The sequence below is a fragment of the Phaseolus vulgaris genome, chromosome 1 (assembly GCF_000499845.2).
Source record: "Phaseolus vulgaris cultivar G19833 chromosome 1, P. vulgaris v2.0, whole genome shotgun sequence".
Taxonomy (NCBI): domain Eukaryota; kingdom Viridiplantae; phylum Streptophyta; class Magnoliopsida; order Fabales; family Fabaceae; genus Phaseolus; species Phaseolus vulgaris.
Genome location: NC_023759.2, coordinates 37,815,845 through 37,832,015, shown reverse-complemented (window position 1 = coordinate 37,832,015; position 16,171 = coordinate 37,815,845). Strand labels below are relative to the sequence as shown.

General features: G+C 30.4%; 1 protein-coding gene across 4 annotated transcripts; it reads left to right on the top strand.

The window, feature by feature from the left end:
• Window positions 1-9,390: 9,390 nt before the first annotated feature.
• On the top strand, window positions 9,391-15,589 carry LOC137814086 (uncharacterized). Of its 4 annotated transcripts, none has more exons than XM_068616643.1 (8): window positions 9,391-9,603; window positions 10,981-12,311; window positions 12,396-12,687; window positions 13,007-13,213; window positions 13,308-13,481; window positions 14,217-14,417; window positions 14,523-14,636; window positions 14,931-15,589. In XM_068616643.1, the coding sequence occupies exons 2-8, from the start codon at window positions 11,206-11,208 to the stop codon at window positions 15,270-15,272; spliced, it is 2,436 nt and encodes an 811-aa protein (XP_068472744.1). In that variant the 5' UTR covers window positions 9,391-9,603; window positions 10,981-11,205; the 3' UTR covers window positions 15,273-15,589. The 4 variants fall into 4 exon arrangements, with proteins under 4 accessions (XP_068472744.1, XP_068472745.1, XP_068472746.1 ...); XM_068616644.1 differs by lacking the exon at window positions 9,391-9,603 and adding an exon at window positions 9,655-9,795; XM_068616645.1 differs by lacking the exon at window positions 9,391-9,603 and adding an exon at window positions 10,050-10,186.
• Window positions 15,590-16,171: the final 582 nt, after the last annotated feature.

Sequence of the window (16,171 nt, the reverse complement as noted above, 5' to 3'; positions counted from 1 at the left end):
ATTATTTTTATCTATATATTTTTTTTGCGCTTCGGATACTAACAAAGTGTTGTTTTCCTTAAAGGGCCCCAAGTTGATCCCAGCTTCACCTGACAGCATTTGATTATTGCAACTCTCCACCAGATTTGCTTGCTGACGTGTGTGTGTGGTGTTGTCCATTCAACCAAAAAAGCGATCCCGTTTTCCTTTTACTTTCAAATCTTGATATATTTTTTTTCTTATTTATTTAAAGACTATAAATACACTTCAAGTTTTTATAACATTAATTCAATTTATTTAAAAAAAATCTTAATTCGTGTTGCCAAGAACTAAAATTATTAACGCTATTATTTATATGTTACATGACATATATTTAAATGCATTATATTGTATTATATAAATTTATAATAATTATTGATGACATAATTTCATATTTTTAAGTCATCACTAAAAAATAGTAAGAACGACTTACAATTTTAAACTTTTCAAAAGGTAAACTAATATTCTTATAAATATAAAATTAATTATTTTTAAATTAAATTAATTTTAATTTATTAAAATAATTGAGATAAATTTTAAATTTATTTCTTATTTTATTTTTATTAACTTCCCATTTCTCCAAGATCTTTCACAAAAAATATATATGATTTATACAAAAGGTTAAATCATCCAATGTAAATATGCAAAGTTTAAGAGTTGAAAAAACTTAAAAAAAATATGTGAGGAAACTTGTAATACTCAAAGTTTTATTTAAAGATAAATTTTAAATTAATAAAAAATATAAAGTTTGCACATAAATGTTATAAGTTTACCTTTTATTTATTTAAAATTTTATCTAACTAAAATTTATATTTTAAATTTTTTTAAATCTAAAGAAAATTATAACTAATGTGATGTTAAATTTTAAATTTAGAAAGGAAAAAAATAAAAAGAGTAAGATAGACCTCTCAAAGGGAAATTTTGATAAGTGGTTCAATCTCTAATAAACATTATTATGAGTTTTACTTCATTTTTCGATTTTTGGTAAATGAGAGATTTGTTGATGTAGGGATTGATACTTGGTGGATTATCTGGATTTTTTGGATTTGTAGAAGGGTTAAGTCATGCTACATCTTGTTGGGTATGAAGTCAAGACCAATTGGGTTGGACTGACTAGACACCATGTTTCGTGAGTAGGCTTAATCATTGTACACAGTTGAAGCGCATGTGAACATTGTTCCGTGGCTTCAAGTGGGAGATTGTTGGGTATGAAGCCAAGACCAATTGGGTTGGGATGACTAGACACCATGTTTAGTGAATGAGCTTAATCATTGTGTCCCTTTTATAATCTCTATTTAAAGAGATCATTGTACTTGTAATTGGTGTGCAACAGGACAGAAATGAAAACATAATAGTTGTCCGTGTGGATGTAGGTTGCAGTTGGCGACCGAACCACGTTAAATCCTGTGTTGTTTATTTTCTGCGGTTGATTCGTGATTATGTGTATTGCTTCCGCGTACGTTTTTCCCATCACATCTAAGTAAGGGGACTTAATATCTATATTTGTTAAATGCATGTAGAGTGTTTAAATGGGTGAAACATATGGTGTTTTGGATTATTATATTATATTAAAATGGATATATGCATATAGTTATGAGTATGCTTTTTTTTGGGAGTAAGTTGAAGTAAGCTATTGAGAGTTTATTTTCATTATAGAAATTAATATGTGTAATGTGGTGACATTGATTTGTTAATCATTTATGAGTGATTGAAAGTCTTGTTGATGTTTTTCAACTCAATATTTGACTTCGTTTGGTGAGACATTTGTGTTTTGTAGACATAGAGCTCGTCATTCTCGTGCTATAGTTGTTTGTGAGCTTGCAAAGTTTCTTTGACATGTTGATGAGATTTTTTTGCTTGTTCTATTTGTTTAACTTCTTTGTTTCGCTGTCGTGAGTCATTCATGATGAACATTATTTGTTGCAAAGTGAGGAAATTGTTATCGATTTTTGGTTAAATGAGATTTCTCTTATTTCTTGTCTTGGTCTTATGATATTACGTGGTATGAACCGTTGATATAAAAGCTTGAAGTTGAATGATTTGATTACAAGCTTGAAGATTTGGTATTTGATGCTTCCAACCACAATATGCTAAGTTGATAATGATGCAAGTATTGGAGATGTTGATCTTGTGTTTGATCTTTGGTTTCAATTGTAACTTGTTTTTAATCATGTTGTAAGTGTTTCCTTAATCTTTATTTGATCATTTGTTAAGTTAGAATTTGTGGTTTGCAATTATGTTTTAATAAATTGAAATTTGTTTTAGTTTATTAAAATGGTCTTAGATTTTCTGGAAAAGCAAGAAGGACATTTTAATAGATTAATAGGACGATTAATATATTAAAATAACTTAAAATCCAAAGTTGTCATGTTGGCTATGTTTTAATTGATTAAAATGACTTTGTAATCGATTAAAATAACTTATTCTCAAGTCTTGTTTCGTTGACTCTGTTTTAATCTTTTAAAATTGTGAGTTAATTGATTAATTTTGCGAGCAAGTTAAATTAACAAATTAAAAGAGACATATTGAAATCTATATATCTTTCTCATTTAAAAAACATTAAACATGAAATCAAAACCATTATTTATGAAAACATTTTACTATTGAGAGAGTGAGAGAGACTTTGACCTAAGATTACAAAATAGTTCTTGGAGCCTTCCTGCCTTAACCTTTGGTTTAAATCTTATGTTTTAAGAAGTTCACATTGTGATCTCCTTGGTATATGTTCTTATCAATTGTACTTGAACTTTCTAGATGATTTTGTTTCCTTTTCTGTGATTACTCTAGTACAATTGTCAAAAGAGTATTGCTTTGTGATAGGATTTTACAAGTGGTGGTAGAAGATCTTATTGTGTGTATTTTTTTCTTGTTTCTCGAGGGATTCTTGTAAAACTTGAAAATATAATAGTTGGGTCTAATCACGGTAATTGGAGAAGTGAATGTAGTTCTTGTGATAAAATAAACTAGTACAAATATTGGTGTATCTTTCCATTCACTTTACTTATTATATTGCACATTATTTGCATATATTTTGCATCTTGAAATAGTTTTTAACTAATCTTTAATTCTACAGTGAATCTCTTCTACTGTTGCATTCTTATAAATCAATTCAATAATCATTTGTTGTTCTATTTCAAAAAATAATGATAGTTCAATTCACCTCACTTTTAAACTTGACCTTAATTTTACTAATTGGTATTATAATTACAAGTCAAAATGAATTAAAAAATTAATTTTAAGATAAAAACAAATTAAAGTAATTAATCAAAGAGAGAATGACTAAAATAAGAAAAAAAAACTTCAGTTTGTAAAAATAAATATAAAGTATTAAGTGAGAAAGAACAGTTTCCACCCTTATTTTCATGAAGGATAAGAAATAAAGCAAATAAAGTGGTTTTAGAATGTATTGAGAAGTAAAATATATAAAAAGAATTCCTTTAATATATATTTATATTATATATATATATATATATAATTTTTATATGAATATATTAAAAACAGATGAAGTATATAAATATGAATAAGTTAATTATTATTGTTTTACTTTCATAAAATTTGATATACATAATTAAAATATATAATTTGAATTTGAATTAAATAAGCAAAAATCACATTTTTATATAAAGTCATTAACAATATATTAGTTAGTGTAAATTATATCTGTATAATTTACCAATTACCTATCCATAATAAAGTTATTGAAAAAACGTGTGACTTTCTTAAATCTGCAATTAACGTTACTAACTAACTACTCCTAGGTTCTTCCCGAGATCTAAAGGAATTTCGTAAAATAAGAAATGAAATGTGATAAGGACCATGCAACCATTTCCAATTAATTAACTTTTAATATCATTTTAAGTGAATCATCACCGAATAAATGCCGTGGGACATATTTTTCAACAAGGTTTCTTAAATATGTGATATCATTTTGATAGGTTTAATATTTTTTTGCGATTACAATGTGTAATTTTAATTATTTATTGAGTTTTTGCCCATTTTTTTTATAATCAAGCTCTTCTATGAATTTTTATTTACTTAAATACTCGAAATCCTTTTTTTATTTAAAACCTTTGTAAATTAAACTATTCTAAGTTTTTGTTAAAGTTAGAAATTAAAATATTAAATTTGACATCAGACTTACTCGTTTCAATTAAAGTTATGAATAAAAAAAATCAATTTAAATTAAAGTTTAATAACTCATAATAAAATTAATATTAAATGTAGACATTAATTATTATAGCAAACTTTAAATTTTAAGTAAAGCGGTTTTTTCTGGTGTATGATCTTGGATACTTTAACAATTAGTAAGCAAACTACTTTATTAAGTTTGTATATATTTATTAGTGAGTAAGTTATAATTCAAAACTTAATTATAACTTTTATTTTATTTTTAATTTTCTCTTATTTAATTCTGTGGCCATCTTTCTCATAATTTTTTTTATCATATACTCCCGTAAATAATTAATAAGATTTGCATTGTTGTAAAATAGTTTATTAACAATGCAAATTTCCAATGATAATAAAATTATCACTGTTAAATAAGACGTAATTTAAAAAAAAAAATTGAATTCTTTTATAATGGTTGAGTCAAAACTATAGTTAAAACGATAAAATAGGAAATAACCAGGAAAACTGAATCTGTATTTCGATCTGAAGGATTAGCTCTACTACTAATAGAGCTGAGGCTAAGGAGAAAGCAGAAAGCAGAGCTAGCTAAAGACAAGAGCGAATATCCCTGCTAGCGAACGAAAAAGAGCCAATATCCATCTCTTCAGCGCGAGTTGTTGGTCGGATCGTGGAACTCCCCCCATTATAAATTACCTTTATCCTGGTTGGGGAGGATGTTAGGTAAAGAGTCAATGATAATTGTAGTTAAACCTTCATTAATATTGAAGCAAAAATAATAGTTTTAGCTAAATCATAATTAAAGGTGAGAATCTCCTTTCTTGTGTTTCATATTTTTTGCGAACCCTTTCTTTTTCAACAACAACAACCACCAAAGTCATTGTCAACCATGTCTCCTCTCGTGCACAACACCCTTATTACATGTCATGAACCCCGTCACCTGTTGTGATGTTCTCGCCCTTGATGTGTCATGCACGACTCCCACCATCTCTTGTGTGAGACCTTGACCCTCACCCCCTCTGTCAGCAACTACGCAAGAACTCAATATGCGAGTTTATCTACATTTAATATATTTGAGTTAACTTTGATTAATTTCATTTTGTGTTGACCTTCGAGTGCATATTTGATTGTGGAGATTTCGTGTCATCACTTTCATTTTGTGTCACCTAAAGACCAATGCAAATATTATCAAAATTTTGTAAAATATATGTGATGACTATTAAAGTTTATGTACTACTAAACTATAATAAAAGTGAATATTCTTGAATGGGATAAGGTCATACATTTGATTAAAAAAATAATGTTGCATGCATAGTACAAAATATAATTCCAATAACTTACATACAAAATATAGATATGGTTCTAAGTTAGATTAATTCACCATGTACAAGTGATGCTTGTGAGAGACGGTTGGACGAATTTATCGAGTTTGAATAATGTAATGTTGATAGTAGTCATAACTAAAATGTCATTGTGCTAATTGATTGAATGATAGGACATTATATGTTTGGGAAATTAGAGAACATCTTTTGCGTGATTAATTTTTTAGAAATTAAACAACATAGACGTGGCATGGTTAGTTGTTACACTTACCAAGTGCATGCCCAACTGATGAGTTTGTTGATTCGATGATGGAGGACATATTAGAGGACATAATTCATGATATTGGAGCAGAGTCCTTTGCTGAAGCGCTTGTGTATGAAAATATGTCAACTAATGTAGAGACTCTTTTATATGTTGGTTCAACTAACTTTGCCTTATTATCAACAATATTAAGGTTGACGAATTTGAAAGGAATGAATGGATGGATGATAAAATCTTCACAAAATTGCTTCAATTGTTGAAGGAAATGCTTTAATAAGGAAATGCACTACTTAATCAAAATTATGAGATAAAAAAAGATACTTTATCTGATAGGTATGAAATATAAAAATAAACATTCATGCCCTAATGATTGTATTTTATATAGAAAATAGTTTGAAAAGTTAAGATGTCTCAAATGTGGATTGTTAAGTGATAAGGTTAAAAATGGTCAATAAGAGAATAATGATGACATCACAAAGGATTGTCCTTCTGCAAAGGTGGTTCGGTATTTTCCAATAATTTCAAGGGTTAAAATGTATGTTTTTTAATCCAAATGATGCTAAAGACCTTAGATGGAATGCAGATGATATGAGATATGATGAGCTCCTTCGTCATCTAGCTATTTGTTTGCAATGGGAGAACATTGATAAATAATTTCCTAAATTTGGAAAGGAATCAAGGAATTTAAGACTTCGATTAGCTACTTATGGAATGAATCCTTTTGGAAATTTGAGTATCAATCATAGTTCATGGTTTGTTTTGCTTGTGATTTATAACTTAGCTCTAGGTTTGTGTTTGAAGTGCAAATACATTATGTTATTTATGATGATCCCTGGTCCAAAACAACTAGGAAATGACATAGATGTTTATATTAGTCCATTTATTGAAGATTTGAAGTTATTGTGGGATTATGTGGTTGAAGTGTTGTCTACTTTGTGAAGAAAACACATCATATGAGCAGATGAAAGATGGAAGGAAAAAAATGTATCTTTGACATCATAGATTTCTAAATCAATGTCACTCGTATCATAAATTGAAAAAGACTTTTAGTGGACACCAAGAACATGACATATGTCTCATTCTGTTAACTAGTGTTCAAATATATGAAAAGGTAAAAAAATGTTAATGTGGCTTTTAGAAAAATGAAGAAGGCAACTATTTTATCTTATGTATTGGTGTAGGTTAGATGTGAGACACTAATTGTACAGATGTAATACATATAGAGAAGAATGTGTGAACTTAATGAGAACACTTCTCCACAAAAAAGGTAAGACGAAGGATGGTGTGAATGCATTAGGCAATCAGGAGCTCAACATATATGTTGTTCAGTTGTAGATGATGTAAGTCCAATGTTGAAAACCTTTATATTCTTTACACATTGTATATATGTTATTAGGAGTGACAAAACGAGCCAACATGACCCGTTTTGGCTCGACCTGCTATTGACCTACCAAAAGCGAGATAAGACGAACTGACTCGTCAAAGTTGTGCGGGCTGAAAATAGTAACATGTCCCGTCATAAGACAAGTTGGCGGGCTTACTTACCACTTTTCAAGTTTTTGTTTTGTAATTTTTTTGTTTGTTTCAAATTTATTTACTTGGTTAAAATTATTGATATCGCGTTTTGGAAAATAAAAATATAAGAAAAAAAAATTAAACCAAATTTTAATATTCTAATGAAAAATGTTTAATATCTAACAAAATAAAGTAAATATCGCCAATACTTTAATGATGTATAAAGAAATTAGTGTAAATAAAGTTAATATAAATTAGTTTCTATTTATAAATTTATAAATTAATATTAATAATAAAACTACTTTAAATATTAATATATTTTTTAATCTTAAAAATAATATTTAATTTAGTTAATGTAGTGAATAATTTTTTAATCTTTAAAATTGATTTATATGTAATAATTTTTTTAATGAAATTATGATATTGAATTATAACAATAAGACAACCATTTTATCAATAAAAATAATTTTGTGTGAATAAAATTTATCTTTATAAAAAAATTTAAGATTTATCATTTAAACAAGAAAATAAGAAAGATATTAAATATTTTAGTACAAAGTTTTTAATATATATGTATCTAGATGATGCTAATAAAAGTTAAAAATGACATATCATTAATATATTTTCAATAAATAACGTGTTGAGTTTATAATGATAACAAAATAAATAAAAAATTAATCTAATTTTTATTAAAAAATAATTATGCATTTATATAACTTCATAAAATTTATTAAAAAAAATCATTTTATTTAGACCCATAAAGAGAGAAAAGTAAAAAAAAAGAATAAAAAAAAGTAATATAAAATTAAAAATTAATACCTTTTAATTATAACTTACTCTTTCATCCAATAAATATATAAAAACTTACATTGAAACACACTTCATAATAATTATTAAAAAGCACTCGCTATAAAAGCCTTAATTAAAATAACTAATATTTATATAAGCAATACATAAAGTTTGTTCATAATTAAAGACGTGATGGCTGCTGTATGTCTACTTGAGTTTGGTAAAAGAGATTTGCTCCTGTAAGTTAAAATAGTAATTAACTAGTTATGAAACTCGTAATCAATTAAGAAAAACAGTTATCATAATAATTATTACATTAAAAAAAAATACTTATCGCAATGTTAAGAATAAAATTGTAAAAAGTTGTATACGCAAAAATTATGAAGTTTATTGTTTTTATTAATTTTCTATAGATATTACGTAATATATTATAGATAAAAGGCATATAAATTTTCATTGTCTTTATAACTTCTACTATAAATATCTAGTTTATACCAATAATTATACTCTTTAAACAACTTATACTTCTAATTGCATTCTTTAAATAATCCACTTTTATTATTTCATTTGTATAAATGTTTTTTTAAATACGGACTCCGAGTTTTTTTAATTTTCTTAACTTCAAGAGTATGTAGGTATTTTTAAAAGAAGTTAATTTAGATAAAACTAAAATTAAATGATTAAATATAAGTAGAAGGTGCTTAAATATTGGGCACATTGAAATGTGTGGATAAAAACCATATGATACGACACGAACACGAACACGAAAATATGACACGGATACGAAAATATGTATAATATCTAAAAGGTATGAGACGGGAACACGGATTTATATATTGTATAATTATGAATTATATAAATTTATAATAAATATTTATGTGCATAAATATGTTTCAGATTATTTTTTGGAGCAGAAAAATGTTTTTCATGACGGATTCAAAATGTTTTGTTTCTTATTTTTTATAATCATAATAAAAATTTATACAATAAATTTGAATTTTTAAAAAATTAATGTATTTTTTTTTAAATTATGTTAGAACCATATTAAACTTGTAAAAAACTTAACAAATACTTTTTAAACTGAATACTTCACGAATACGTGTTCTACAAATGTCATACAAAATATTGATATTGAGTATTTACACCGAAATGTCATTTAAGAGAAGGGTCTCCATATATCAAAACCCAGTGATGAAGAGGATTAAGAGAAGAAATAAGAATTAAAACATCTTATTAAAGTATTGAGAAGGAGGGGCGGTGCGGTGCGTTTTAGGAAATAATAATAGGGTCCACAAGGATCACATCGCACCCACTGAAAGGTTGACTCTAATAACCGGCCATACCCGGTCACCTTCATGCACCGACACCATTCCCGGTTTCCCACACCACTCTCTGTTCCGTTTTAAAACGCGTGCACGTTCCTGCACTCTTCTTCTCTGCTATCTCTCTATCGAGAAGTGAGAACTTTCTCCTCGAGAAATGTTTGAATTTGTTACAAAACATCATTACAAACAAGAGAGACAACGTTACTAATCCCAAGGATCCTTTTGTCTGCCATCATTTTTGCGTGTGGTTAGTCAAGTTCTAACGTGTTTAACTGTTCCATCTTCTTCTTTATTGTGACTGTTATAGTTTTTAAGTTTGTATTCTCTCTCTCTTCTCTTTATTTTCTCCCGTGAAATGCCCTTCTTTTTGTTTGTCTTTGTTTCTCATTCTGCCATCTTTGTTTTGTTCTCAGAGAAACGTCAAGAACAATGCTTTTGGGTACGGTTACAATTGTCTTTTTTCTGCAAATAATATTCAAAATCCCAACTCACCCTTCTCCTTCGGTTTTTCATTTTTGTTTTCTGTTTATTAAATAGTGAGTGTGATGTAACGAGTCTGTTTCTTTCCGTTGTTTTGTTTTGAATGCTTTTTTAGTGGAAATTAAGGAAATGTAGTAGTTGAATGAATAAGCTTTCACTGCTAAATCCTAATTTTACTTGATGAGTTGGGTTGGTCAAAGTTAATAGTTAAAAAAAAGACAAGATTTTTAGACTGATCAGTGACAGTTGTTATATGGGGTATTGAAATTATTGGAATATAGCCAGCTAGCATATTTGATGTTGGTGATGACGTTGGTGATGAAGGAAATTTCTTCAACCTCTACTTCTAGGTCTCTGATAGTGCCTGGTTTCTCGCAAATCGATCGAAAGATTCTTTAATTTGTTTATTTTTATTTTCTGTTCTAACATGGTGGCCGCATCTTGTTTGGTTGGCTATTCTTCTTTTTTGCTGAGAATATTTCCAGTTTACCAGCATGTCGCTGTCACTCCATTCTAATTCGACTTGGTACCACAAAGAAGTGTTTTTTGTTTTTTATTTTGTCTGAGAAGACGCATTTCTTGCTCCTAGAGAGAGTATAAAATAAAGAAGCCATGACACCATGTTTGTTCAATTTTAGGAACTTACTTCAATTTCACTAGTGTGGACAAGATCCAAATGAATGCAGAATTGCCTATCAAAAATTTCGGATTAATGCATCTGTGCCTTTTGATTTATATTTTTTTATGTTTGAATTTATTTTTGTTTTTTCTGTATGCTCTCATTTTGATTTCGACCGCTGTATACTCTTGTAGAGTAGTTGTTATTAGTTGCTTTCTAAACGAGGTCTTGATTTATTTCATGCATAAATTTTGTGGCCTGAAATTGAACTTGGTTCCCTTCAATTATTGCAATTTATGTTCTTTATGAATGAATTTTCTGCAATTGTCATATTTCTGGGTTTTGTATTCTGAGCTTGTGCATTCACATATACTGTATGTTTGATTTTTTGGTACTTATTGTGATGAATGCTTCAAATGCCTTCACCTCGCCGCTTTTACCGATAGTCTTTCTTGGTTTCCCTTTATGATTATTGAATATTATTCTGTAAAAATCTAGTCAGTTATTTTATCTATACTTTTGCAGGTAGATACTAGCTGTTTTAATCCCCCGGGAAAACAGAGAGGTTCTGAACGCACTTCTCTGGTGGTGGAAGCCGAAGCACTATTCTGGGGAGTAGGTATTGTTAGCGATTACAGACTATAGGATTTGGGAACTAGCGCTTAACGAGATTGCTAAGGTTAGTTACTGCTATCATTTCCCCCTGTCACAGCATCTTCATTTGATTGGTAGTTGAAGGAATTTGAAAGGATGAAAGAAATTGAGAAGAGAAAAGCTTCAAGAAATAGTCAGACAAAGGGTCCAAGAAAAACCGAAAGGAGAGAGAATAAATTGCCTCAATATAATTCTTCCAAAACAATGAATGAAAAAGGAATTGAATCCAAGACACTCCATAATGGTAGACCAACTGCAGATAATACTATAAGTGATTCCAACACGGCCTCAGAGAATTCAGAAACTTATGAAAATGTGGATATACATTACCTGGACGATGTCAACAGGTCTGAGGAAGCACTTGCCGAGATGAAAGTTAATGAAATGGTTGCTAATGAAAACAAAAATGAAGTGGCTGATGATCATTCCACTGATTTGGAGAAAGAGCAAAAGGAAGGGAATGAAGAAGTATCAGATGCTGAGACAGTAAAGGATTCAGTATCTTCCCAAGGTGATTGTTTCACAAATGAGGATGAGAGAACAGAAATGGCTTCTAAAGATCCTAAAAGTAAGGTCAGAGTGAATCCTCCAGAAAACAACCATGGTTCAAAGGAGAGATATGTTAAAAAAGCAAATAAATTGCAATCAAAGGTATCAGATAGCAATCAAAAGAAATCTTTAAACTCAAATCAAGGGCCCTCCAAAGTGGCAAACAAATGTACTTCTTCCTCAACCAATTCTAAGACTGTGAAAGATCCTGTAAATGTTTCGTCAGATTCCTCTGAAGGTGTTGATGAAAAACCAGTCCAAGAGATCAAGGAACTTGATATTGTGGATGGACCCCCCAATGGTGCTCAGAGCATAGGAAGTGAATATGAAAGTCATGAAACAGTTAATGCTGAAGAAAATGGTGAACATGACGATGGGGTAGCTGTGGAATTAAAAATTGAAGAAATGGAATCGCGAATTGAAAAGCTCGAAGAGGAACTTAGAGAAGTTGCTGCTCTCGAAGTGTCACTTTATTCTATTGTACCAGAGCATGGAAGCTCAGGACACAAGGTGCACACACCAGCTCGGCGCCTTTCTAGGCTCTATATACATGCTTGCAAGCATTGGACCCAAAAAAGGCGAGCCACAATTGCCAAGAATACTGTTTCTGGCCTCATTTTGGTTGCTAAGTCTTGTGGTAATGATGTTTCAAGGTATGCTTGTTTTATTATTAAAATTCTGTTGTTTACTAATTTGAACATGAACAATAAATATTTTTTTCTTGGTTTGTGTTTTAGATTAACTTTCTGGCTGTCAAATACCGTTGTGCTTAGAGAGATAATTTCACAAACTTTTGGGAATTCATGTCAAGCTAGTCTCCTTAAAAGGTTGGCCGAGTCAAATGGGGCTGGCAAGGGAAATGATGGGAAGTATATTGCACTGAAACGGAAAAGTAGCTCCAATGGTAAACCAGGAAGTGGTTTGATGCCTCTCGTTGAAGATTGGCAAGAGACAGGAACCTTTACCTTTGCCTTAGAAAGAGTAGAATCATGGATCTTTTCTCGGATAGTGGAGTCAGTGTGGTGGCAGGTAGATACTGTCTCCTGTGTTAGATAATTGATGCATTTCACTGATATAAGAGAATAATCATTCTTACATATTGTCCAGTACAGTGGGGAGGAGAACAATGGCTATTCCAGCCATCTTATTCACGTGATTAATATATCTACTAGTTTAATTCCAAATAGGAATTAACCATAATCAATACTATTATTTAATATGCTCTACAGTTGATTTGTGATTAGTAAATTTGATAATTCACATACTCTTAAGAACTATTGACTCAGTAGATCTCTAGTATTATTCTTCGAAGCATTTTTATAACTTGAGAAGCATGCTATGTTTTCAGGCTTTGACACCCTATATGCAGTCTTCAGTTGGGGACTCATCAAATAAACCTACTGGGAAGTTGATGGGACCTGCTCTGGGTGATCACAATCAAGGAAATTTTTCCATCAATATTTGGAGAAATGCTTTCCAAGATGCCTTTCAACGACTCTGTCCTGTTCGAGCAGGAGGACATGGGTGTGGTTGTTTGCCCGTATTGGCTAGAATGGTGTGTTTTTTAGTATCAATGATAACCTTCTTGCATTGTTTATAATCTCCCTTTCTTTTGGTCAGGATTAAGTAGATTTAAATCCTTTCACCAGGTAATGGAACAATGCATAGCTAGACTAGATATTGCTATGTTCAATGCTATTCTTCGGGAGTCGGCCCTTGAGATACCAACTGATCCTATATCAGACCCTATTGTGGATTCAAAGGTTTTGCCAATTCCAGCTGGGGATTTAAGTTTTGGGTCTGGTGCACAGCTAAAAAATTCTGTACGTATATTGCCCTTTTTGTTACTGCTTGGCTTTCGCACCTTGTCTTAAAGTTAAATTTGAATATTTGAAAATCTGGCAGCTTTCATCTTCAATAGCCTGTCAGTTTCTTTGAGGGACGGTTTTTTGAAAAAATTGCTGGTATAATTAAAAAAACCAACTCTGCTTAGCGTGTTTAGTTTATATAACTTGGACAACCTGCTTGTGTTGAAACTAAAGCTTGTAGACACATTAAAAAGGAAAAAAAACTAAAGCTTGTAATGTACAAGAAAAATGGTTTCTGATGTGTACAGTGTACTGTTTCGGTTTACCAGTTCATCTGATTTGAGTAGCATTAATAGATTACTTCGTATATTTTTTTCTTTGAAGATAAAATCATGGTGACTGTTCATGATATCTCTGGAGTATTGAGCCCCCTTTATATTAATACGTGATCTTAAAAACTCATCTGCCTAGATGATATCATGTTGTGTATGCTTTTGTGATTTTATATTCGAGAGACATTTCTGATTCCTTGAGCTATTATTGATCTTGTTCTTGTGGTAATGTCCAAAGCCATTAAAAGTGGTGTAATTGAAAAGAATGATAGTATGATTATGGCCGATCAAAATCTGGGGTTTATATTGCATAGTTGGCATGAATCATGTGACTATAACGAAGTATTAAGGATTCATAATATATAGGAAGTTTTTAGTTTATGTGTCTATGCTTATGGAAGAGCTACTTGAACTGCAGGTTGGCAATTGGGCTAGATGGCTTACTGACATGTTTGGCATGGACGTTGAAGATTGTCTACAAGAAGATCAGGAGAACAGTGAGAACGATGAAAAGCAGGGTGGGAACGGTGAACCTAAATCATTTGTTCTCCTAAACGACTTGAGTGACCTTCTGATGCTACCTAAAGACATGCTTATAGATAGAAAAATCAGACAAGAGGTTAGTTTCTGAATTACGTACCATTTTCTTTTGCTACATATCAGTTTCACATTTTATTGGCTTGTCATTGTCTTCATTCCCTATATTTTATTGTTGTGCTTATAGGTGTGTCCATCCATCAGTCTTTCATTGGTTATTCGGGTTCTCTGCAACTTCACTCCGGATGAGTTCTGTCCAGACTTTGTTCCAGGAACTGTCTTGGAGGCCCTGAACGCAGAGGTATACCATACACCACTTTTATTTTTAAGCTGTTTATGAGGATACATCAATTTGTTGCTAGATTTACCAACTCAAACGAATTTAAGTGTTGGTCTAAGAGAATTTAAGAACATTAAATTTTGTAATTTCACTTCAATAACATTAGGAAGGAAATAACAAATTAATTATTTATATTAGATTGATACTACCTTTAATGCAATGTAATTTCATGAAGCATATATTTTGTAACATTTTGATATATAGTGTAGCATTTTTGGAAACTAATATCTTGAATTTTGTATACTTCATCTTCAGACTATTATAGAGCGAAGATTGTCATCAGAACCTGTAAGAAGCTTCCCCTATGTGGCAGCTCCTGTTGTGTACATGCCTCCCTCCTCTGCTAATGTGGCAGAGAAAGTTGCAGAGGCTGGAGGAAAGTCCCACTTGGGAAGAAATGTATCAGCTGTTCAGAGGATAGGATACACCAGTGATGAAGAGCTAGATGAACTTGATTCCCCTCTTACATCCATCATTGACAAGCTTCCTTCATCTCCATCAGTCACTCATACTGGAAAAGGTAATCACAAAGAACAAGGGGATCACCCCACCACAAATGCTAGATACCAACTCCTACGTGAAGTTTGGTCCATGTGAGCCTTGTAAGTTCACATGTGTCGATACCTACCAAGGGAAAAATGAATATCTTGGATATTTAGCAGGAATAGAAAGATTTAGATACTTTGAGAATGCTCATCAACAGCAGAGTTTAAGCCTGAACTTTTATTTTTTGTATATAAAAAGCAAGTCATAATAGTGTAGCATTAAAGAATTACTTCTGGTCAGTGTTGCATCTGTCTGTTTTATTATTACCATGCAAGATACATTTGTAATAGGAAATTTTAATATTTATTTATTTCTATAATGAGTATACAAAATTATGTGATAGAATGTGAGATTAGTTGTTTATTTCATACTCAAGCTCTTTCTGTGGTAAAGGCATCGGATTGATGGTTTGTAGTTCCAGTATCTTTTCCATGTTAGTTTTGGCAACTTAAATGCACTTCATAAAACCTTTATTACGTATTACAAATAGAACACTTGAACTTGTATTTGGAAATTAATTGAAAAAGTTGAAAAGGTTATGTTTTAGTTAAAAATTATAGAGTTGATTTATGTGTTGCAATAGAAAGTACTTGGTAAAATTAATGGTTGAAAATTATTTCATATAAAGTTATAGAAAAAGATCAAATATTTTATTAAAAACTAAAAATAACAGTAAGTAGTGTGAAATAAATTTATAAGTTAGTCCAATAAAATAATTGAAATAAATTTTCAAATATATTATTATTAAAAAACCTTGTATTATTAGATGGCGGATTGCACCTCCAACATTTCTCTCTTCATCTCCATATAATTTTTTAATTCCACTTCTGCCCTTGTCACTATATTGTAGGGATTTGTGGTTGTGTTTTCTTCATTTTGAAAGAAACAATTTCGTGATTGTGGTGGTTATGCGTTTGGTTGTGATGGCCGATGGTGTTTGTGGTTATTGA

Bases quoted from the DNA above. Each gene is read 5' to 3' on its own strand.
- LOC137814086 (XM_068616643.1), top strand. From the start codon at position 11,206: ATGAAAGAAATTGAGAAGAGAAAAGCTTCAAGAAATAGTCAGACAAAG. The intron at 13,482-14,216 runs GTACGTATATTG...CTTGAACTGCAG, and splicing joins GTGCACAGCTAAAAAATTCT to GTTGGCAATTGGGCTAGATG. The intron at 14,637-14,930 runs GTATACCATACA...CTTCATCTTCAG, and splicing joins TGGAGGCCCTGAACGCAGAG to ACTATTATAGAGCGAAGATT.